The 23,246-nt window shown below is 45.3% G+C and overlaps 1 protein-coding gene across 1 annotated transcript in view; it reads left to right on the top strand.

The window, feature by feature from the left end:
* The window catches only part of LOC311102031 (vomeronasal type-2 receptor 1-like), a gene marked incomplete at both ends in the record, with an annotated part of 59,841 nt that overhangs the window by 1,104 nt on the left and 35,491 nt on the right, over positions 1 to 23,246 (top strand). Inside the window, 6 exon segments of the mRNA XM_084143248.1 lie at positions 3,180 to 3,317; positions 3,641 to 3,833; positions 4,071 to 4,410; positions 4,413 to 4,693; positions 4,952 to 5,208; positions 7,560 to 7,593. Of these exon segments, the coding sequence (XP_083999374.1) occupies positions 3,180 to 3,317; positions 3,641 to 3,833; positions 4,071 to 4,410; positions 4,413 to 4,693; positions 4,952 to 5,208; positions 7,560 to 7,593 (1,243 nt within the window).

Below are 23,246 nucleotides of genomic sequence, written 5' to 3'. Positions count from 1 at the left end.
TAGTAGTAGTAGTAGTAGTAGTAGTAGTAGTAGTAGTAGTAGTAGTAGTAGTAGTAGTAGTAGTTGTTGTTGTTGTTTTTGAATATCTAGGGTGGTCTTGTGAAGCCAATCAAATCAAATATATTTGCACTGAATACATTACAGTGAAATGCTTAGTATTTTAGTATTGATTAGGATCCTTATTAGCTTCCCAGGGTCCAAACAGGAATAGAGTAATACATCATACTAAAACAATAGTCTACATCAGCTTACAAACTCTTTCCCAATGATGCAGTTAAAAAATAACATAGTAAAAACACAAGAGAAATAAAGCACACAAGTATGAAGCTATATTCTGTATATGGAGTACCAACACCATGTCAATGTGGAGGGGTATGAGGCAGTTGAGGTAGATATGTACATGTAGGCAGGGGTAAAGTGACTGGGCATCAGGATAGATCATAATAATAATAATAATAATAATAATAATAATAATAATAATAATAATAATAATAATTATAACAATAATAATAACAATAATAATAATAACAATAATAATAATAATATTAATAATAATAATAATAATAATAAACTATTAAACAGTAGCAGCAGCGTATATGATGAGCGAATGTGTACATGTGTGAAAGTGTGTGTTTGTGTATGTGTGTGTGTGTGTGTGTGTGTGTGTGTGTGTGTGTGTGTGTGTGTGTGTGTGTGTGTGTGTGTGTGTGTGTGCGCACGTGTGTGTGTGTGTGTGTGTGTGTGTGTGTGTGTGTGTGTGTGTGTGTGTGTGTGTGTGTGTGTGTGTGTTTGCGAGAATGTAAGTGTGTTTGAATTTGTGGATAGAGTGCTGTGTGCATAGAATCAGTGTGAATTAGAGTGTTTGCCATGACCAGCCTTTCAAAGCACTTCATGATTACAGATGTGAGTGCTACGGGGCGATACTCATTTAGGCTGGTTACCTTAGAGTTCTTGGGAACAGGAATAATGGTGGTCAGCATGTTGGGATTACAGACTAGGACAAGGAGAGGTTGAAAATGTTGGGATTACAGACTGGGACAAGGGGAGGTTGAAAATGTTGGGATTACAGACTGAATAAATTAGCTTAATGAAAGCAGTTGATGCGGTTACTAAAACAGCTGTATCGTTTGATTGGTAGAATATATTTCTGATCTGATTTCAGATTTGAATAGCAGAGAAGTAAATTAAGATGTCATACCTTCTAAATGTGTGTGTAACTTGTTGGGAAGGTGGTAAAAGTAGCGGATTTGTGTAAAAAGTCACATTATTGACTAACATTCTTAGAATTGTCTTCCCCCAGAGCTATAATTTGACATTTCTGAAAGTTCCTTGGCAGTTAATTCAATATTGGAAGATTATCTTAAAGGGATAGTTCACCCAAATTACAAAATGAGTGGTGTCCTTACCCTATAAGCAGTCTAAGGACAAGGTATGACAGCAATCCATGCTTTGGTTTAGTTTCCCTGGCACTGTTTCCACATGTTAACATTATAGCATTTGTGGCACAAATCCCGTTCAAGTAATGGGACCAATATTTGAATTTTTCATGCATTATGTTCAAATCATATATAGGTGACTTTGTTGAGATTCATAATACATTTTAGATACTTTCCGATGATTTGGAAAAATGCTTATGTCGGTCCCATGACTTGAATGGGAATTGTGCCACGAATGCTAAAATCTTAGCATGTGGAAACTAAACCAAAGCATTGATTGCTGTCACACCTTGTCCATAGACTGCTTACAGGGTAAGGAAGCCAATGTGTCATTTTGTAATTTGGGTAAACTATTCCTTTAATTAACGTAATTCACATGGTTACTAAAACATCTGCACCTCTTGATTGGTAGAAATTATTTCTAGTTCTGAGTTCAGATTTGAATACAATATAAACTTGCCAATATTTCATATGCTCTAATTTTTTGTCTAAATTGTTGGGAAAGTGGTCAAACGTTCAGTTGTTTTTAAAAGTTGAGAGAAAAAGTAGTTGATGTTGTTACTAAAACAATTGTATTATTTGATTGGTAATAGATATATGGATATGTCAGATTTAAATAGCAGAGAAATAGATTAAGATCTCATACTGTGTAAATTGTTGTCTAAATTTTTGGGAAAGTGGTCAAAGTACCCACTGGGCACAGACATCAATTCAACGTCTATTCCACATTGATTTAATGTAATTTCATTGAAATGAAGTGGAAATAGTGTTGATTGAACCAGTGTGTGCCCAGTGGGTAGCTGATTTGTGTCAAAAGTCACAGTGTTTACAGTGAAGAATGTTGGAAGTCACAGCTTGATTTATACTTGGTCTAACGACATGTCTGTAGACAATTAGAATGTGACTGTCGGTTTCATTTGTCGCAGACACATTAACAAAAATTCAACTTTGACCCTGTCGCAGCATCAGTTGTCATGGTTACCTGCCTGCAACAGCATCGAGACAGTGCAGAAGTTCAACAATTATTCGGTAGAATACCCTGCTTTTATTTCATCCCACTATTTTCTGTTATTAGCCTGCCATTACCTTGTAAATAATGATCTTGTAGTGAGTTTATTTTCCTGTCGTTTTGTGTGTTTATACTTTTTCATAACGACAACGACAAGTTTGATGTCGGCCGACAATATAATATTAATGATGTCACTCTCTACAGACATGTCGATAGACCAAGTATAAAGCAGCCTTAAAAAATAGAGTTTTTAACAATTGGAGCTTTGATGGAGGTCAACTGACCAAAAGCGCAGCTAGAATGAAATGTTTTTTTGCATCTGACTGGAAGTGTGCAGACTTTTTCCTGTTTCTCCAGTTTTGCCTTTAGCCTCCGACACCTTCTCTGATCAGCTCTGGGTGTGCGGTAGATTCTGCCTTTTATCAACAATGGGAGCTTTAGAAGGTTGAAGAAATCCCATTAAAGCGGATGGAGGTTTTTTAGGAGGACAAAAAGCTTAATAGTTTAAAAAGTACAAATAGTTTAAAAAAGTTATATTTAAGCACTCTATTCCAGAACAGTCTGCATGTTTTAAAGTTTGAATGGCATTTCTAGCTTAAATGTGTAAGAGGAGTAGTGTTCCAAAGTATAACAACTACACTGTAAGTAAACAAGTACAAGGTTTAAAGTGTGACTGCTGAATCAAGTCACATTAAATATGCCTGTAACTTTCCAGAGGGCCTGGTGGTGTGCAGGTGGAGAGGAGGACCAGAGTACCCCCAGCTGGCCAATGACGGAGACATCATTCTAGGAGGCATCTTTTCATTCCACAGCAGCTGGCAGAACAGAGAGCTGAACTACACACAGAGCCCACCACCTCTGCAGTGCACCAGGTAAACTATTAGCAGGGATGGGGTTGGCATAATATTGAAAATCAGGGGAAAATTCTATGGGTTAGTTTTCAATAATAATATACAGATGTCAGAAAATTAGGAATTCCTTCTTTTTTATTACAGTAATCAACAACTATCAGTTTCAATAACGTATCTCTAGAACAATTTATATTAAAATGTTATTTCCAATATTTATAGCACAACGATATTGTTCATTTTAGTCAGGGAACATAATGAACACAACACCTGCCAGGTTATGCTGTTTTCCATAGAGCAGATCAACAAAAGCACAGTCCTGCTGCCCGGTGTCTCTATGGCCGTAGGATCTATGACTCGTGTGGCTCCATAGCCAGGGAGGTGAAGGTGGCCCTGGCCCTGGCTAACGGGAACCAGGATACAGCCTCAGAGGAGCCAGGCTGCTCCAGATCAGCCCAGGTTCAGGCCATCATGGGGGAGGACTCCTCCTCACTCAGCGTGGCCACTGCTACCATCCTCGGACCTTTCCATATCCCAATGGTAGGCAGTGGGAAGGGTTAGGAGTCAAGAGGGCATCAGTGCATTAAGATGTTTTATTAAGATGTTAATTAACTCAAAACATGCTCGTTGGTAGTCATGAACAACCTTTTGACCAAGGCTTTTTCCCAAAAATAACTAAGAGTATTTGGATATGTTATCTATTCTTATACTGTAGGTAGATAGTTGTAAGTCCTAATTGGTTGTTTATCGTGACTCCTGTGTCATTTTTATCCTCAGATCAGCCGCTTTGCTACATATGGGTGTCTGAGTGACAAAGTCAAGTACCCCTCCTTCTTCAGAACCATCCCCAGTGACTTCTACCAGAGCAGAGCCCTGGCCCAGCTGGTCAAGCACTTTGGCTGGACCTGGGTGGGTGCCATCCGAACCAACGACGACTATGGCAACAATGGCATGGCCATGTTCACTGAGACGCCAGAGCAGCTGGGGATCTGTCTGGAGTACTCTGTGGCCTTCTACAGGACAGACCTGGAGGAGAAGCTGCAGAGGGTCATAGAGGGCATCAAGACGCCCAAATCCAAGGTCAGTGTCACCTTCCTCTCATTCCTGGACCTAGATTTGCCCGACACAATTGGACAGGCTACAAGTGGGTGGGCTCCAAGGGCTGGATCATTGACTCCTACATCGCAAGGGTGGAGAGCCACCACGTCCTGAACGGAGCCATAGGCCTGTCCATCGCCAAAGCCCACGTCGCAGGGCTAGGGGAGTTCATCCTGGATGTGAGGCCCTTTAACTCCTCCGGCATTGACAGCAGCCTGTTCACTAAGTTCTGGGAGGCTCTGTTTGACTGTCGCTTCAGGCAGGATGAGAGGTCAGAGTCAGAGAGGGGTCAGACTCAGAGTGTACAGGCAGGGATGCAGAACATCTGCACTGATCTGTCTGGGCTGTAGAACATCTTCACTGATCTGTCTGGGCTGCAGAACATCTTCACTGATCTGTCTGGGCTGCAGAACATCTTCACTGATCTGTCTGGGCTGCAGAACATCTTCACTGATCTGTCTGGGCTGTAGAACATCTTCACTGATCTGTCTGGGCTGCAGAACATCTTCACTGATCTGTCTGGGCTGTAGAACATCTTCACTGATCTGTCTGGGCTGTAGAACATCTTCGCTGATCTGTCTGGGCTGGAGAACATCTTCGCTGATCTGTCTGGGCTGCAGAACATCTTCACTGATCTGTCTGGGCTGCAGAACATCTTCACAGATCTGTCTGGGCTGCAGAACATCTTCACAGATCTGTCTGGGCTGCAGAACATCTTCACAGATCTGTCTGGGCTGCAGAACATCTTCACTGATCTGTCTGGGCTGCAGAACATCTTCACTGATCTGTCTGGGCTGCAGAACATCTTCACTGATCTGTCTGGGCTGGAGAACATCACTGATCTCTCTGGGCTGCAGAACATCTTCACCTGATCTGTCTCTAATGGCTATCTTTAATAATGTCTATAAAGGGGTGCTGGCTGTGGCCCATGACCTCCATAATATATGGAGATGTGGGGAAACATGTGGCAACAAGACACAGCCTGATCCACAGACGGTGAGTAGCTAAGCACACATTTTGAAATGCATGTGTATGTCACGACTTCCGCCGAGGCTGCCTCCCCTCCTTGTTCGGGCAGGTTTCGGCGTTCGTCGTCACCGGCTTACTAGCTACTGCCGATCCCATTCTCATCACTCCACTTGTCATGTCTTGTCTTGTCAGTCACACACACCTGGTACTCATTCCCCTAATTAGTATGTAAATAAGTGTTCCCTCTGTTCCCCTTGTCTTTGTGAGTGATTTCTTCATCGGTTGAGCTACTCTTCCATTTGTTATTTCCAAGGTGGAATATTTCCCGTAGTACAACACCTGGAGAGGAGAGGACCCGATCTATCGAGACCAGCTGGTCAACCGGATCCAGCCACCTACACCCCAGCCCATGGAGGGATCCAGATATCCCGGCCACTGGCGTTTGATGGGACGGCAGCGCGATGTAAGGGATTTCTGCTCCAACTAGAGTTGTATTTCTCCAGCATGAGGCCGGCACCACTGGAGCGGGAGAAGGTATCCGTCCTCGTTTCCTGCCTTTGTGGGAGAGTCCTGGAGTGGGCCAATGCGGTGTGGAACGAGGGAGGCGCCGCTTTGGAGGACTACAGGTAGTTTGCTCGCCTCTTTTGGGCCATTTTCGATCACCCGCCTGAGGGTCGAGAGGCAGGTGAACGACTGATCCATCTAAGGCAGGGGACGAGGACCGCACAGGACTACGCGCTGGAGTTCCGGACGCTGGCAGTGGGGTCCGGGTGGAACGAGCGGGCCCTGATCGACCATTTCCGGTGCCACCTAAGGGAGGACGTCCGATGGGAGCTAGCCTGCCGTGATGCCATGCTATCGTTCTCCCAACTGGTGGACATTACCATCCGGCTGGACAATCTGCTAGCAGCCAGAGGAAGTCCTGGTAGGGGTCTGCCCGTTCCCACTCCGGACGACTCTGGTTGGTTAAGGAGGTTACTGTACCAGTCACCATGATTACATAGGAGACGCATGTTGAGCAGATCACTTTTTTGATTATTGAGTCTCCTGCTTACTCTGTAGTCTTAGGTATTCCGTGGTTAGCCCTTCACAACCCCAATTTTTCATGGCCGCAGAGGGTTCTTACGGGGTGGTCGCGTGAGTGTCCGGGTAGGTGTCTAGGTGTTTCCGTTGGTGCGACCACGGTGGAAAGTCTGATCTACTGGGCACACACGTCACCCTCCTCTGGTCATCCAGGTATCGGTCGTACAATGCGCTGCCTGACCGAGAAGTGCTGGTGGCCTACCTTGGCTAAGGACGTGAGAGTGTATGTTTCCTCCTGCTCAGTGTGCGCCCAGAGTAAGGCACCTAGGCACCTCCCAGTGGGTAAGCGACAACCTTTACCAGTTCTACAACTACCATGGTCTCAACTTAGTATTGATTTTCTTACTGATCTTCTCCTCTCCCAAGGTAACACCACTATCCTGGTCGTTGTGGATCGCTTTTCGAAGTCCTGCCGCCTCCTTCCTCTGCCCGGTCTCCCCACGGCCCTACAAACTGCGGAGGCTCTGTTTACTCACGTCTTCCGGCGCTACGGGGTACCAGAGGATATAGTGTCCAACCGAGGTTCCCAGTTCACGTCTAGAGTCTGGAAGGCGTTCATGGAACTTCTGGGGGTCTCGGTCAGCCTGACTTCTGGATTTCACCCCGAGAATAATGGGCAGGTGGAAAGGGTGAATCAAGATGTGGGTAGGTTCCTGCGGACCTACTGTCAGAACCGGCCGGGGGAGTGGTCGGTGTTCCTGCCATGGGCAGAACTCTCTCCGCCACTCCTCCACTAACCTAACACCCTTCCAATGTGTTTTGGGTTACCATCCGGTCCTGGCACCGTGGCACCAGAGCCAGACCGAGGCTCCTGCGGTGGATGACTGGTTTCGGCGCGGAGGAGACTTGGGATGCTGCCCACGTTTGCCTCCAGCGCGCTGTGCGTTGTCAGAAGGCGAATGTTGACCACCACCGCAGGGAGGCCCCGGTTTTCGTACCTGGGGATCGGGTCTGGCTCTCGACCCGGAATCTACCCCTCCGCCTGCCCTGCCAGAAGCTGAGCCCGCGGTTTATGGGGCCGTTTAAAGTCCTGAGGAGGATAAACAAGGTTACATACAGGTTGATACTCCCCCCTAATTACCGTATTAACCTGTCGTTTCATGTGTCTCTCCTCAGGCCGGTGGTAGCTGATCCGCTTCAGGAGTCTGAGGTGCGGGAGGTTCCTCCACCTCCTCTGGACATCGAGGGGGCCCCGGCGTACTCGGGCCGTTCCATACTGGATTCGAGGCGTCGGGTGGGGGCCTTTAGTATCTCGTGCAGTGGGAGGGGTATGCTCCGGAGGAACAGTGCTGGGTCCCAAGGAGGGACATCCTCGATCCCTCCTTGTTGAGGGATTTCCACCGTCGCCATCCGACTCGCCTTGCTCCGCGTCCTCCTGGCCGTCCCCGCAGGAGCCGCGCGTCAAGTGGAGGGGGGGGGGGGTACTGTCACGACTTTCACCGAGGCTGCCTCCCCTCCTTGTTTGGGCAGGTTTTGGCGTTCGTTGTCACCGGCTTACTAGCTACTGCCGATCCCATTCTCATCACTCCACTTGTCATGTCTTGTCTTGTCAATCACACACACCTGGTGCTCATTCCCCTAATTAGTATGTGTATAAGTGTTCTCTCTGTTCCCCTTGTCTTTGTGAGTGATTGTTTCATTGTGAGAGTGAGTAGCTCGGTTGAGCTACTCTTCCATTTGTTATTTCCAAGGTGGAATATTTCCCTTGTGATAGTTTCATTTTGACGCTTGGTGCGTTTTATTTATGTAAACGGTATAAACTCTGGACTTCAGTGTTTTACCTCCTGCGCCTGACTCCTTCATTCACACCTCATCACAGTTTAGCTCAGAATTCATACGTCATACACTCCGTTCAAATGGCGGTTTGTGCAAAAAACTGTGTTATATACATTCCTGATATGTTATGTCTCCTTGGATTCTCAAATATATGAAAAAAGTGTTTCAAGACAAAGGAGGGTGAGGAGCTGTATTTAATAAATCAAATCACATTTTATTGGTCACATACACATATTTAGCAGATGTTGTTGCGGGTGTAGCGAAATGCTTGTGTTCCTAGCTCCAACAGCGCAGTAGTATCTAACAATTCACAACAATACACAAATCTAAAAGTAAAAGAATGGAATGAAGAAATACAGTTGAAGTTTACATACACTTAGGTTGGAGTCATTAAAACTCGTTTTTCAACCACTCAACAAATTTCTTGTTAACAAACTATAGTTTTGGCAAGTCGGTTAGGACATCTACTTTGCGCATGACACAAGTACGTTTTCCAACAAGACAGACAGATTATTTCACTTATAATTCACTGTATCAAAATTCCAGTGGGTCAGAAGTTTACATACACTAAGTTGACTGTGTCTTTAAACAGCTTTGAAAATTCCAGAAAATGATGTCATGGCTTTAGAAGCTTCTGATAGGCTAATTGACATAATTTCAGTCAATTGGAAGTGTACCTGTGGATGTATTTCAAGGCCTACCTTCAAACTCAGTGCCTCTTTGCTTGACATTATGGGAAAGTTTTAAACTGTCAAGAGGGAGTGAAACAAGGTTGTCCACTATCGGCATATCTATTTATTATTGCCATCGAGATGTTAGCTATTAAAATCAGATCCAACAATAATATCAAGGGATTTGAAATCCAGGGCTTAAAAACAAAGGTGTCATTGTACGCTGATGATTCATGTTTTCTTTTAAATCCACAACTTGAATCCCTCCACAGCCTCATAGAGGATCTAGATACATTTTCTAACCTCTCTGGAGTACAACCAAATTATGATAAATGTACTATATTATGTATTGGATCACTAAAAAATACAATTTTTACATTACCATGTAGTTTACCAATAAAATGGTCTGATGGTGATGTGGATATACTCGGAATACATATTCCAAATTAAATAAATGATCTCACTCCCAAAAAATGTAATAGAAAGTTAGCAAAAATAGATAAGATCTTGCTACCATGGAAAGGTAAATACCTGTCAATTTGTGGAAAAATCACCCTGATTAACTCTTTAGTATTATCCCAGTTTACCTATTTGCTTATGGTCTTGCCTATGCCTATCGAACAGTTTTTTAAATTATGTGAGTAAAGAATATTCCATTGTATTTGGAATGGCAAGCCAGACAAAATTAAACGGGTTTATTTATATAATGAATATGAATTAGGAGGACAGAAATTATTAAATATTAAAGCATTATACCTATCGCTAAAAGCTTCAGTCATACAAAAATTATACTTAAATCCGAACTGGTTCTCTAGCAAACTGGTATGATCGTCTCACCCAATGTTCAAGAAGGGACTTTTTCCCTTTATTCAGATTACAACCCCTCACTTTCAGGTATTTGAAAATGATATCATGTCAGAGTGCTGTGTGTGGATGAGTGAAAGGAATCAAGCGCAGGAACCAGGATGACTTCAACAGACTTTAGTAAGGTCCAACACATGAACAATGAGTCGCCAACCCAACCGGGCGGCGCGAACAATTACGCACAAACACAGTGCGGAAAAAACAAGAAAAGCGCACGCAGTGCGAACTCTCGAAAACAACAACGAGATATACAAACTCCTCGGAGGCAGGCTGACAATAAACAATCACGCATAACACCTGACCCAAACACACGAAACTAAATAGGGAACACAATCAAACACAAACAAGGGACAGGTGTTACAAAGAGACAAAACCAAACGAACATGAAACATAGAACGGTGGCAGCTAGTACTCCGGAGACGACGACCGCCGAAGCCTGCCCGAACAAGGAGAAGGAGCAGCCTCGGCCGAAACCGTGACAGTACCCCCCCCCCTTGACGCGCGGCTCCAGCCGTGCGCCGACCCGGGGCTCGGGGACGACCCGGACGACGCGGAGCAGGGCGCGCAGGATGACCCCGATGGAACTCGGTCAGCAGGGACTGGTCCAATATGTCCCTCCTTGGCACCCAGCACCGCTCCTCCGGACCGTACCCCTCCCACTCCACGAGATATTGAAGACCCCCCATCCGGCGTCTCGAATCAAGGATGGACCTCACGGTGTACGCCGGAGCCCCCTCGATGTCCAACGGGGGCGGAGGAGTCTCCTCTATCTCATACTCCTGGAGTGGACCAGCTACCACCGGCCTGAGGAGAGACACATGGAACGAGGGGTTAATATTCCTATAGTCAATAGGCAGTTCTAACCTGTAACACACCTCGTTCAACCTCCTCAGGACTTTGAATGGCCCCACAAACCGCCGACCCAGCTTCCGGCAGGGCAGGCGGAGGGGCAGGTTTCTGGTCGAGAGCCAGACTCGATCTCCAGGTGCGTACACAGGCCCCTCACTGCGGTGGAGATCGGCGCTCGTTTTCTGCCGACGGATGGCCCGCTGCAGATGTACGTGGGCAGCGTTCCATGTTTCCTCCGAGCGCCGTACCCATTCATCCACCGCAGGGGCCTCGATCTGGCTCTCGTGCCAAGGTGCCAGAACCGGCTGGTACCCTAACACACACTGGAAAGGGGTTAGTTGGGTGGAGGAGTGGCGGAGAGAGTTCTGTGCCATTTCGGCCCACGGAACGTATCTCGCCCACTCCTCCGGCCGGCCCTGGCAATAAGACCTCAGAAACCTACCCACCTCCTGGTTAACACGTTCAACCTGCCCATTACTCTCCGGGTGGTAACCCGAGGTAAGGCTTACCGAAACCCCCAACCGTTCCATAAACGCTCTCCACACTCTGGAGGTGAACTGGTGGCCTCGGTCAGACACTATATCCTCGGGTACCCCGTAATGCCGGAAGACATGGGTAAACAGAGCCTCAGCGGTCTGTAGGGCAGTGGGTAGACCCGGCATGGGAAGGAGACGACAGGCCTTCGAGAACCGATCCACAACGACCAGGATGGTAGTATTCCCCTGTGAGGGGGGAAGGTCGGTAACAAAATCCACCGAGAGGTGGGACCAGGGTCATTGTGGAATAGGCAGGGGTTGTAGCTTACCCCTGGGCAAATGTCTGGGCGCCTTACACTGGGCACACACCGAACAGGAGGAGACATAAATCCTCACATCCCTAGCTAACGTTGGCCACCAGTACTTCGTGCTAAGGCAGTGCACCGTCCGGCCGATACCCGGATGGCCAGAGGAGGGGGACGTATGAGCCCAACAAATGAGGCGATCGCGTACCTCGAGCGGAACGTACGTCCGACCCACTGGACACTGTGGAGGACTTGGGTCGGTGCGTAACGCCCGCTCGATCTCGGCATCAACCTCCCACACCACCGGTGCAACCAGACAAGACTCTGGTAGTATGGGTGTGGGCTCAACGGACCTCTCCTCCGCGTCATACCGCCGAGACAGAGCATCTGCCTTCCCGTTCTGGGACCCAGGGATGTATGTGATTTTAAACACAAACCGGGCTAGAAACATAGTCCAGCGGGCCTGGCGAGGATTCAGTCTCCTAGCTGCCCGGATGTACTCCAGGTTACGATGGTCAGTTAGAATGAGGAAAGGGTGTTGAGCCCCCTCGAGCCAATGCCGCCACACCTTTAGGGCCTGTACCACGGCTAACAGCTCCCTGTCTCCTACGTCATAATTCCGCTCCGCCGGACTGAGCTTTTTAGAATAAAACGCACAGGGACGGAGTTTAGGTGGTGTGCCAGACCGTTGGGAAAGAACGGCCCCTATACCGGCCTCTGACGCGTCCACCTCTACCTGGAAAGGTAAAGAGGGATCCGGATGCGCCAACACCGGCGCCGAGGTAAACAGGTCCTTCAGTCTCCCAAAAGCCCTGTCCGCCTCAGCTGACCACCGCAAGCGCACCGGACCCCCCTTTAACAGAGACGTTATGGGAGCTGCCACCTGTCCAAAACCCCGGATAAACCTCCGGTAATAATTTGCAAAACCCAAGAACTGTTGCACCTCCTTCACAGTGGTTGGGGTCTGCCAATTACGCACAGCTGACACCCGGTCTACCTCCATCTTCACCCCTGACGCAGACAACTGGTAACCCAGAAAGGAGACCGACTTCTGAAAAAACAGACATTTCTCTGCCTTGACATATAGGTCATGCTCCAACAGCCTCCTCAATACTCGGCGCACCAGGGCTACATGCTCTGCTCGGGTAGGACTGTACACCAGAATGTCGTCGATGTACACGACTACTCCCTGTCCCTGCATGTCCCGGAAAATCTCATCGACGAAGGATTGGAAGACTGAGGGAGCATTCATTAACCCATATGGCATGACTAGATACTCGTAGTGTCCGGAAGTCGTGCTAAACGCTGTCTTCCATTCATCGCCCTTTCTAATGCGCACCAAGTTATATGCGCTCCTGAGATCCAATTTTGTAAAGAACTGCGCACCGTGCAGTGACTCCGTCATAGTCGCAATCAGAGGAAGTGGATAGCTGTACTTCACCGTAATCTGATTGAGACCGCGGTAATCAATACACGGGCGCAGACCTCCATCCTTTTTCTTCACAAAAAAGAAACTCGAGGAAGCGGGTGAAGTGGAGGCCCGTATGTATCCCTGTCTCAGAGACTCAGCGATGTACGTCTCCATTGCCTTCCTCTCCTCTTGAGACAAGGGATACACATGGCTCCGCGGGAGAGCTGCTCCTGACTGGAGATCTATCGCACAATCCCCCCGTCTATGAGGCGGCAGCTGCGCCGCCCTAGTTTTACTAAACACCAGTTTCAAATCCTCATACTCGGGGGGAATATGCAGTGCTGTCATTAGATTCGGACTTTCCACCGAGGTCGCCCCTATGGAAACACCCAGACACCGCCCCTCACACTGGGCAGACCACCCTTTAAGAGCTTTCTCTCGCCACATAATAGTAGGGTCATGGGTCATCAACCAGGGAAGGCCCAGCACTACCGGATACGCAGGAGAGTCAATCAGATAGAGCTGAATCGTCTCCTCATGACCCTCCTGCGCCATCATTTGAAGGGGTGCTGTGACCTCCCTAATCAACCCAGACCCTAACGGACGGCTATCTAGGGCATGAACAGGGAAAGGCTTATCAACTGGAAGGAGGGGAATCCCTAACTCTATACAAAACTGGCGATCTACAAAATTCCCAGCTGCGCCTGAATCTACCAGCGCCTTATGCTGGGAACGAGGTGCAACCTGTGGAAAACAAACAGGCAAGGTTAGGTGAACGACAGAAAGCTCTGGGTGAGTAGGGTGCCTACTCACCTGGGGGGACCCCCCAATGCGTGACCTGCCTTCTCCTCCACCGGGGGACCCTCCCCAACACCTAGCCGCGGTGTGCCCTCCACGGCCACAGTTAGTGCAGGGAACGGCCCCCCTCGGGTTCCTACTCCTCCGTTCTCTAGCGCCAGCACCCCCGAGCTCCATAGGGCTCGGCTCGGAGGTGCTGGAGAGTGGAATGGGCGAACCCCACCCGGGACGTCCACGGGTGGCGAGCAGGGTATCCAGCCGAATGGCCATGTCGACAAGTTGGTCAAAGGTCAACGAGGTGTCCCTGCATGCCAACTCTCGCTGGACGTCCTCCCGGAGGCTGCAACGGAAGTGGCCTATATGGGCCCGCTCATTCCACCCTGCATCGGCCGCTAGAGTCCGGAATTCCAAGGCAAAGTCCTGGGCGCTCCTCATCCCCTGTCGGAGGTAGAACAGACGCTCCCCTGCCGCCTTCCCCTCTGGTGGATGGTCAAACACAGCACGGAAGCGGCGGGAGAACTCCGCATAGGTAGTAGTAGCGGCGTCCATTCTCCTCCATTCGGCGTTGGCCCACTCCAACGCCTTGCCGGTGAGACAGGAGATGAGGGCTGAGACGCTCTCGTGTCCCGAGGGCGCCGGGTGTACGGTGGCGAGGTAGAGCTCCACTTGCAGCAGGAACCCTTGACACCCGGCAGCGGAGCCGTCGTACGCCCTCGGGAGCGAGAGCCGAATCCCACTGGGTTCCGGAGATGGGACAGGAGGACTGACCGATGGGGATGGTTCGGTAGGTGGGGTCGTGGGTACCCCGCTGGTTTCCCATCGGTGGAGAGTGTTCATCACCCCCTCCAGGGCATGACAGACCTGGTTAATCCGGTCCTCCTGCCCACGAAGACGTTCCTCCATACCTGCTGTTGGCGCGGTCGCTCCTGCTGATTCCATGGAAGGATGCGTGATTCTGTCAGAGTGCTGTGTGTGGATGAGTGAAAGGAATCAAGCGCAGGAACCAGGATGACTTCAACAGACTTTAGTAAGGTCCAACACATGAACAATGAGTCGCCAACCCAACCGGGCGGCGCGAACAATTACGCACAAACACAGTGCGGAAAAAACAAGAAAAGCGCACGCAGTGCGAACTCTCGAAAACAACAACGAGATATACAAACTCCTCGGAGGCAGGCTGACAATAAACAATCACGCATAACACCTGACCCAAACACACGAAACTAAATAGGGAACACAATCAAACACAAACAAGGGACAGGTGTTACAAAGAGACAAAACCAAACGAACATGAAACATAGAACGGTGGCAGCTAGTACTCCGGAGACGACGACCGCCGAAGCCTGCCCGAACAAGGAGAAGGAGCAGCCTCGGCCGAAACCGTGACATATCATCTCCCAAATATCACTATTTCTAAAACAAGCCATAGAAAGTTGGTTGCAATTTCAATTTAATCCTCCAGAAATGACAGAACAAATATTGCAACAAATATTGTGGTTAAACTCAAATATACTAATTGATAAAAAAGCCATAGTCAATCGATCAATAATATAATAACACTTTTAGCAAAAAAAATTAATTTCAATTCACAAACTGTAGAAACAATGAGAATAGAAAGGTTCTGAACTTTTGTAAAACATCACAGTACAGTTGAAAAATATATGGCAAATAGAAATCCAATATGGATGGTGTTACAGTTTTTCTCAGTCGCTTTGGTGCATTTTTCACATCATCCCTAACATGTGCAAAATAATAAGTGCATTTCTCAGAACAATTTGTACAAACTGCAATATACAATAGATATGTTTCTAAAGCTAGTCAGTCACTAAAAATCCTTAGTACATCTCTCAAAAGTAAATATTCATGCCAATGATCATGTCAGTGTCATCAGAATGATAAGTCATTGAGTCATTGTTCACGAACAAGGTTGTCAAAATGTTTAGGCATGTTGTCAATGGAACTGTGTACTTTGACAGTATTACCTGATGTAAACTTAGGCTACAGTTTGGATGACAGTTACTGTATTGAAAATGCACAAGGCTGCACTTCTATGGCATATATCAATTTCAACAGTACTATTTACATATTACTGTATGTGGGTTATTGATTGAAAGAGACTGGACAACCCAAGGGGCACAAAGGAAAAAAAACTAAATTAGAAAGAAACACAGGAAACCACCCCTAAGGCACAACTTTGCCCACAGCACTGTTCTAGTGCTGTCTCTACACATCCAGACGTTCCTGTCTGTCAGCCCACATATTCTCATCCACATCACACTGGATATTTTCCCTTCCAATGCAACGTGGAAAGAATCTTTTGGAATGCCTTATCCATCCTCTGCAGGCGTCTACTGTGGTGTCCTCACATGCTGCATCCATTGCAGCCAGCAGGGTCATCTGTGTGTGTGGCTGACGATCGTACACCTTCCACCTCCATGCTGAAAAGAACTCCTCAATTGGGTTAAGGAATGGTGAATAAGGTGGGAGGAATTCTATGAGCATCCTCCTCCATTGCCTTATGATGTTTGATCGATGGAAACTCACATTATCACAAATGACCACATACTTTGGCAAATCCTCTCTAAACAGACCCCTCTCATCATCAGGGATGAGAGCCCTGTAGAGAGTCTCTAAAAAGTTGAGTAGATGCTGGGTGTTGTATGGCCCTAAAAGGGGGATATGGGTTAGGACACCATGCTCCGAAATAGCAGCACACATGGTGATATTTCCTCCCCGTTGGCCTGGCAAATCCACAGTAGCTCTGTGACCGATGATATTCCGACCCCGCCTTCTGCATTTGGTCAGGTTGAAGCCAGCCTCATCCACGTATACAAAGTTGTGAGAGGGTTCACTTGATTCCAACTCCATTATACGCTATATCCCAGAACACACAGTTGAATTTGTTTTGGTAAGGAAGAGTGACATAAAATGTACATATATTGCATGTTCCTTCCACAGCAATGGAAATGTGTGCAGTTTATGCTTACTGTACTATGTAACACTATAAAATGTTGCTGTAAAGTAGTTACATAGATATATGTTTTACCTGTACATACTGGTACCGTAGCTCCTTAACTCTGTCCTCATTCCTTTGGAATGGTACACGGTACAGCTGTTTCATACTCATCTGGTTTCTATGCAGCACCCTGTCGATGGTTGAGATGCTAACCGTATGGATGTTTTCAAAGACATCGTTGTCTTCTATAATGGTCCTTTGTATTTCCCTGAGTCTCATGGCATTGTTTGCTCGGACCATGGTGCAAATAGCCTCCTCCTGTTGAGGTGTGAAAAGGCGTCCTCTGCCGCCGGTTTGAGGTAATCTTGCAGTCCTACGTGTGGAAAAATGCAGTGATGCATCGCACACTTTCACATAGACAAAAACTATGCGAACACACATTTTACTGTAAAACATACAGGTGGGTGCATGTAAGGTGCAGTATGTATCTGTATAGAGTATATTTCTGTATGCTGTGAAATACAAGTGGACTACTGTAATATGAAGCATTGTAGGAAGTATACAGTATACTGCTTATATACAGTAACAGTGCACTGTACATTGGTGGACATACCTGTTCTCTCTTCGAAACGTTTGTACTATTGAGGACACGGTTGATCTCCCAATATTCGGCTGCACCCTTCGACCCGCCTCAGCCATTGTAAGGCCATGATTGACAACATGGTCTACAATAGTGGCCCTTATGTCATCAGATATGCGCCTATGTCCTCTTCTGCCTCTTCCTCTGTTTTGCCTTCCACCACGCATCCTTGCTCCTCTTCTTCCTCCTCTTGGCTGTTGACCCTGTTCGTTTCCTGGTCCATCCATTATTGGAAAATTGCAACTCTGTGTTGTGGTCTGTCTATATATGCTTGCCAATTGATTCTTCATGAGATGCACCTTTGAGCAATTTAGACAACTGGTTGATTGTTGGTTGAACTAACACTTTACATTCCTTCATGAGTGAGGGTTAATTTCACCTGCACGATTCAGCAATTTACGTTTTTGTACAAAAGGTCTAATAGAAATGTGTAAAACTATGCTTGACAGTTTATGACAAATAGTTCAACAATTTTGCATGTAATGGCTTATGCAAGGAACTAATGCCTAGATGTTTTGAGGGGTAAGACTATTCAACAGAGAACCATCTACTATATTTTGATCAACATGACATGAGCAATTGAAAATGTGGAAAAAAGCTGACACTTGTACATTATCAATTGCAATATGTACAAAAGCAATTGCAATTTGTTCAAAGGAATAAGAAATTGCTTTAATGATGTGCACAAGTGACTAGATGATTTGGAATTTGTACAAGTAGTATCAAGAATTGCACTTTTGATCTAAGAAATGCACCAAAGCGACTGAGAAAAACTGTAAGAGATAGATGGGAGGTGTGACTAATAACAACAACTAATAACAACAAGATAACTAGTGTAAGACATGCTGTGTCCATAATAAGTATATAGGTTATATATTGTGAGCTTTTGTGAAAGAGCACAGTTAGAAAGATATGGCATATAGAAGCATACCAGATGGACATCATGAAAATGATCGGAGGAAGTTCAGGAGTAAAAACAAACAAAATATAATTATTGACTGTGTCCATAAAATGTATATAGTATGTATAAGCATGAAGTAGAGGCCTAAGCAATGTTGTTCACTAGTTTACTCCAATTAGGGAAGGGATGGTGGGGTTGGAAAGTAATAAAGGGAAATATATATATTTTTAAAGGATATGTATGTACAGTATGTAAACTTATGACCCACTGGGAATGTGATGAAAGAAATAAAAGCTGAAATAAATAATTCTCTCTACTATTTCACATTCTTAAAGTAAAGTGGTGATCCTAACTGACCTAAAACAGGGAATGTTTACTAGGATAAAATTTCAGGAATTGTGAAAAACTGAGTTTAAATGTATTTGGCAACGGTGTATGTAAACTTCAACTGTATATAAATATTAGGACGAGCAATGTCGGAGTGGCATTGACTAAATAGAGTAGAATAGAAGGCCAACAGACAAGTTCCTTACATTTTCCCCCTTCCACTTTTGCAGTAATGCTGCAATTATTCGGTTGTAATTTTGGGTAGAGCAGACATTTCCATATGTTTTTGTTAGCTGCATGTGCGACATAACTCCACCAGTCCTACCGATAATATCATTTACAAAGATTATACCTTTTTTACATTCACATTTACATTTTTAGTCATTTAGCAGACGCTCTTATCCAGAGCGACATACAGTTAGTGAGTACATACATTTTTCATACTGCCACCCGTGGGAATCGAACCCACAACCCTGGCGTTGCAAGCGCCATGCTCTACCAACTTAGCTACAGGAGGCCTTGTCAAAACATTTTGTCAAAAAAAATAGTTTTTTATCAATTAGTATATTTGAGTTTAACCACAATATTTGTTGCAATATTTGTTCTGTCATTTCTGGAGGATTACATTGAAATTGCAACCAACTTTCTATGGCTTGTTTTAGAAATAGTGATATTTGGGAGATTATTTCCTTTCCAAATAACTGAAAGTGAGAGGTTGTAATCTGAATAAAGGGAAAAATGCCATTCTTGAACATTGGGTGAGACAATCTTACTAATTTGCTAGAGAACCAGTTCGGATTTAAGTATAACTTTCGAATGACTGAAGCTTTTAGTGATAGGTCTAATGCTTTAATATTTAATAATTTCTGTCCTCCGAATTCATATTCATTATATAAATAGGCACGTTTAATTTTGTCTGGCTTGCCGTTCCAAATAAAATGGAATATTTTTTTCTCATATAATTTAAAAAAACTGTTCGCTAGGCATCGGCAAGACCATATAAAAATAGGTAAACTGGGATAATACTAAAGAGTTAATCAGGGTGATTTTTCCACAAATTGACAGGTATTTACCTTTCCATAGTAGCAAGATCTTATCTGTTTTTGCTAACTTTCTATTAAAATGTACTTGTATTCCAAGTATATCCACATCACCATCAGCCCATTTTATTGGTAAACTACATGGTAATGTAAAAATTGTATTTTTTAGTGATCCAATACGTAATATAGTACATTTATCATAATTTGGTTGTAATCCAGAGAGGTTAGAAAATGTATCTAGATCCTCTATGAGGCTGTGGAGGGATTCAAGTTGTGGATTTAAAAGGAAACATTAATCATCAGCGTACAATGACACCTTTGTTTTTAAGCCCTGGATTTCTAATCCCTTGATATTATTGTTTGATTTGATTTGATTATTGATCAGATTTTAATAGCTAACATCTCGATGGCCATAATAAATAGATATGCCGATAGTGGACAACCTTGTTTCACTCCTCTTGACAGTTTAAAACTTTCTGAGAACTAGCCATTATTTACTATTTTACACCTAGGGTTACTATACATTATTTTAACCCATTTTATAAGAGATTGTCCAAAATTGAAATGCTCCAGGCATTTATATATAAACCCCAGTCGTACTTTATCAAATGCCTTTTCGAAGTCTGCTATGAATAGCAGGCCTGGTTTCCCAGATTTTTCATAGTGTTCTATTGTTTCCAGTCCTTGCCTTATATAATCTCCAATGTATCTTCCATGTAAAAAACCTGTCTGATTAGAATGAATAATGTCTGACAATACCTTTTAAATTCTATGCGCTATACATTTTGCTAGAATGTTTGCAGTTTGCATCACAACACTGAAGTGTAAGGGGCCTCCAATTTTTTTAATGGACTGGATCTTTAGATTTTCCACTTGTATCCTGTTTCAGTAATAATTAAATCAGGCCTTCTTCTTGAGTGTCTGATAATCTACCATTTACATACAGTGGGGAAAAAAAGTATTTAGTCAGCCACCAATTGTGCAAGTTCTCCCACTTAAAAAGATGAGAGAGGCCTGTAATTTTCATCATAGGTACACGTCAACTATGACAGACAAATTGAGGAATTTCTTTTCCAGAAAATCACATTGTAGGATTTTTTATGAATTTATTTGCAAATTATGGTGGAAAATAAGTATTTGGTCACCTACAAACAAGCAAGATTTCTGGCTCTCACAGACCTGTAACTTCTTCTTTAAGAGGCTCCTCTGTCCTCCACTCGTTACCTGTATTAATGGCACCTGTTTGAACTTGTTATCAGTATAAAAGACACCTGTCCACAACCTCAAACAGTCACACTCCAAACTCCACTATGGCCAAGACCAAAGAGCTGTCAAAGGACACCAGAAACAAAATTGTAGACCTGCACCAGGCTGGGAAGACTGAATCTGCAATAGGTAAGCAGCTTGGTTTGAAGAAATCAACTGTGGGAGCAATTATTAGGAAATGAAAGACATACAAGACCACTGATAATCTCCCTCGATCTGGGGCTCCACGCAAGATCTCACCCCGTGGGGTCAAAATGATCACAAGAACGGTGAGCAAAAATCTCAGAACCACACGGGGGGACCTAGTGAATGACCTGCAGAGAGCTGGGACCAAAGTAACAAAGCCTACCATCAGTAACACACTAAGCCGCCAGGGACTCAAATCCTGCAGTGCCTGACGTGTCCCCCTGCTTAAGCCAGTAAATGTCCAGGCCCGTCTGAAGTTTGCTAGAGTGCATTTGGATGATCCAGAAGAGGATTGGGAGAATGTCATATGGTCAGATGAAACCAAAATAGAACTTTTTGGTAAAAACTCAACTCGTCGTGTTTGGAGGACAAAGAATGCTGAGTTGCATCCAAAGAACCCCATACCTACTGTGAAGCATGGGGTGGAAACATCATGCTTAGGGGCTGTTTTTCTGCAAAGGGACCAGGACGACTGATCCATGTAAAGGAAAGAATGAATGGGGCCATGTATCGTGAGATTTTGAGTGAAAACCTCCTTCCATCAGCAAGGGCATTGAAGATGAAACGTGGCTGGATCTTTCAGCATGACAATGATCCCAAACACACTGCCCGGGCAACGAAGGAGTGGCTTCGTAAGAAGCATTTCAAGGTCCTGGAGTGGCCTAGCCAGTCTCCAGATCTCAACCCCATAGAAAATCTTTGGAGGGAGTTGAAAGTCCGTGTTGCCCAGCGACAGCCCCAAAACATCACTGCTCTAGAGGAGATCTGCATGGAGGAATGGGCCAAAATACCAGCAACAGTGTGTGAAAACCTTGTGAAGACTTACAGAAAACGTTTGACCTGTGTCATTGCCAACAAAGGGTATATAACAAAGTATTGAGAAACTTTTGTTATTGACCAAATACTTATTTTCCACAATAATTTGCAAATAAATTCATTAAAAATCCTACAATGTGATTTTCTGGATTTTTTTTCTAATTTTGTCTGTCATAGTTGACGTGTACCTATGATGAAAATTACAGGCCTCTCTCATCTTTTTAAGTGGGAGAACTTGCACAATTGGTGGCTGACTAAATACTTTTTTTCCCCACTGTAGAAGTGGTTAAAACATGCTAATAATGGGTAGAGTTAAGGAGACTATGCATAGATAATAAACAGAGTAACAGCAGCGTAAAAGAGGGGGTGTGGGGGGCGGGGGGGGGGGGGGGGGGGGTACATTACAAATCGTCTGGGTAGCCATGATTAACTGTTCAGGAGTCTTATGGCTTTGGGGGTAGAAGTTGTTAAGAAGCCTTTTGGACCTAGACTTGGCGCTCCGGTACCGCTTGCCGTGCGGTAGCAGAGAGAACAGTCTATGACTTGGGTGGCTGGAGTCTTTGACAATTTTTAGGGCCTTCCTCTGACACCGTCTGGTATAGAGGTCCTGGATGGCAGGAAGCTTGGCCCCAGTGATGTACTGGGCCGTACGCACTACCCTCTGTAGTGCCTTGTGATCGGAGGCTGAGCAGTTGCCATACCAGGCGGTGATGCAATCAGTCAGGATGCTCTTGATGGTGCAGCTGTATAACTTTTTGAGGATCTGAGGACCCAGATCCAGGCTGTGTAAGGGCTATTTGACCAAGATGGAGAGTGATGCATCAGATGACCTGGCCTCCACAATCACCCGTCCTCAACCAAATTGATGCATCAGATGACCTGGCCCTCCTTTCCCCTACAAGAATATGAAGACCTATCAGGAAAAGATCATTCTAGAGTGTGATGTGGGTTCAGCTATTGGTTTCTGGGCTGTGTTGGGGTATATAGGACTCCTGGCTCTCTTGTGCTTTGTGCTGGCTTTTCTGGCTCGAAAGCTGCCTGATAACTTCAATGAGGTCAAATTCATCAGCTTCAGTATACTCATATTTTGTGTAGTCTGGATCACCTTTATCCCAGCTTATGTCAGCTCTCCTGGGAAGTTCACTGTAGCTGTGGAGATATTTGCCATTCTGGCCTCTAGTTTTGGTTTACTTTTCTGCATATTTGCTCCTAAATGTTTCATTATATTGCTGAGGTCAGAGCAAAACACCAAGAAACATATGATGAGAAAGACGTCCAATGATATCCGTTATTGTCACGGTGCTGTGTATGGGTGTGGTGTGGAATCAGGCGCAGGCAGCAGAGGGTAAGTCCAACAAGACTTTACTGTGCACGAAAAGTAATCCAAAACAGCCCGGAGGCAAAAGACGCACACAGGCGTAAAACTAGCGCACACACAGGTGCGTAAATCTCTCCTCACAACACAAGGAGGAAGCTCAGGAAAATAGCCTACCGACACGGGTAGCGCAACCACGACACGAA

Source organism: Coregonus lavaretus, assembly GCF_964263955.1.
Source record: "Coregonus lavaretus genome assembly, chromosome: 26".
NCBI classification, from domain to species: Eukaryota; Metazoa; Chordata; class Actinopteri; order Salmoniformes; family Salmonidae; genus Coregonus; species Coregonus lavaretus.
Note: the sequence above shows the minus strand (reverse complement) of the source record. Positions and strands in the feature narration are given on the sequence as shown.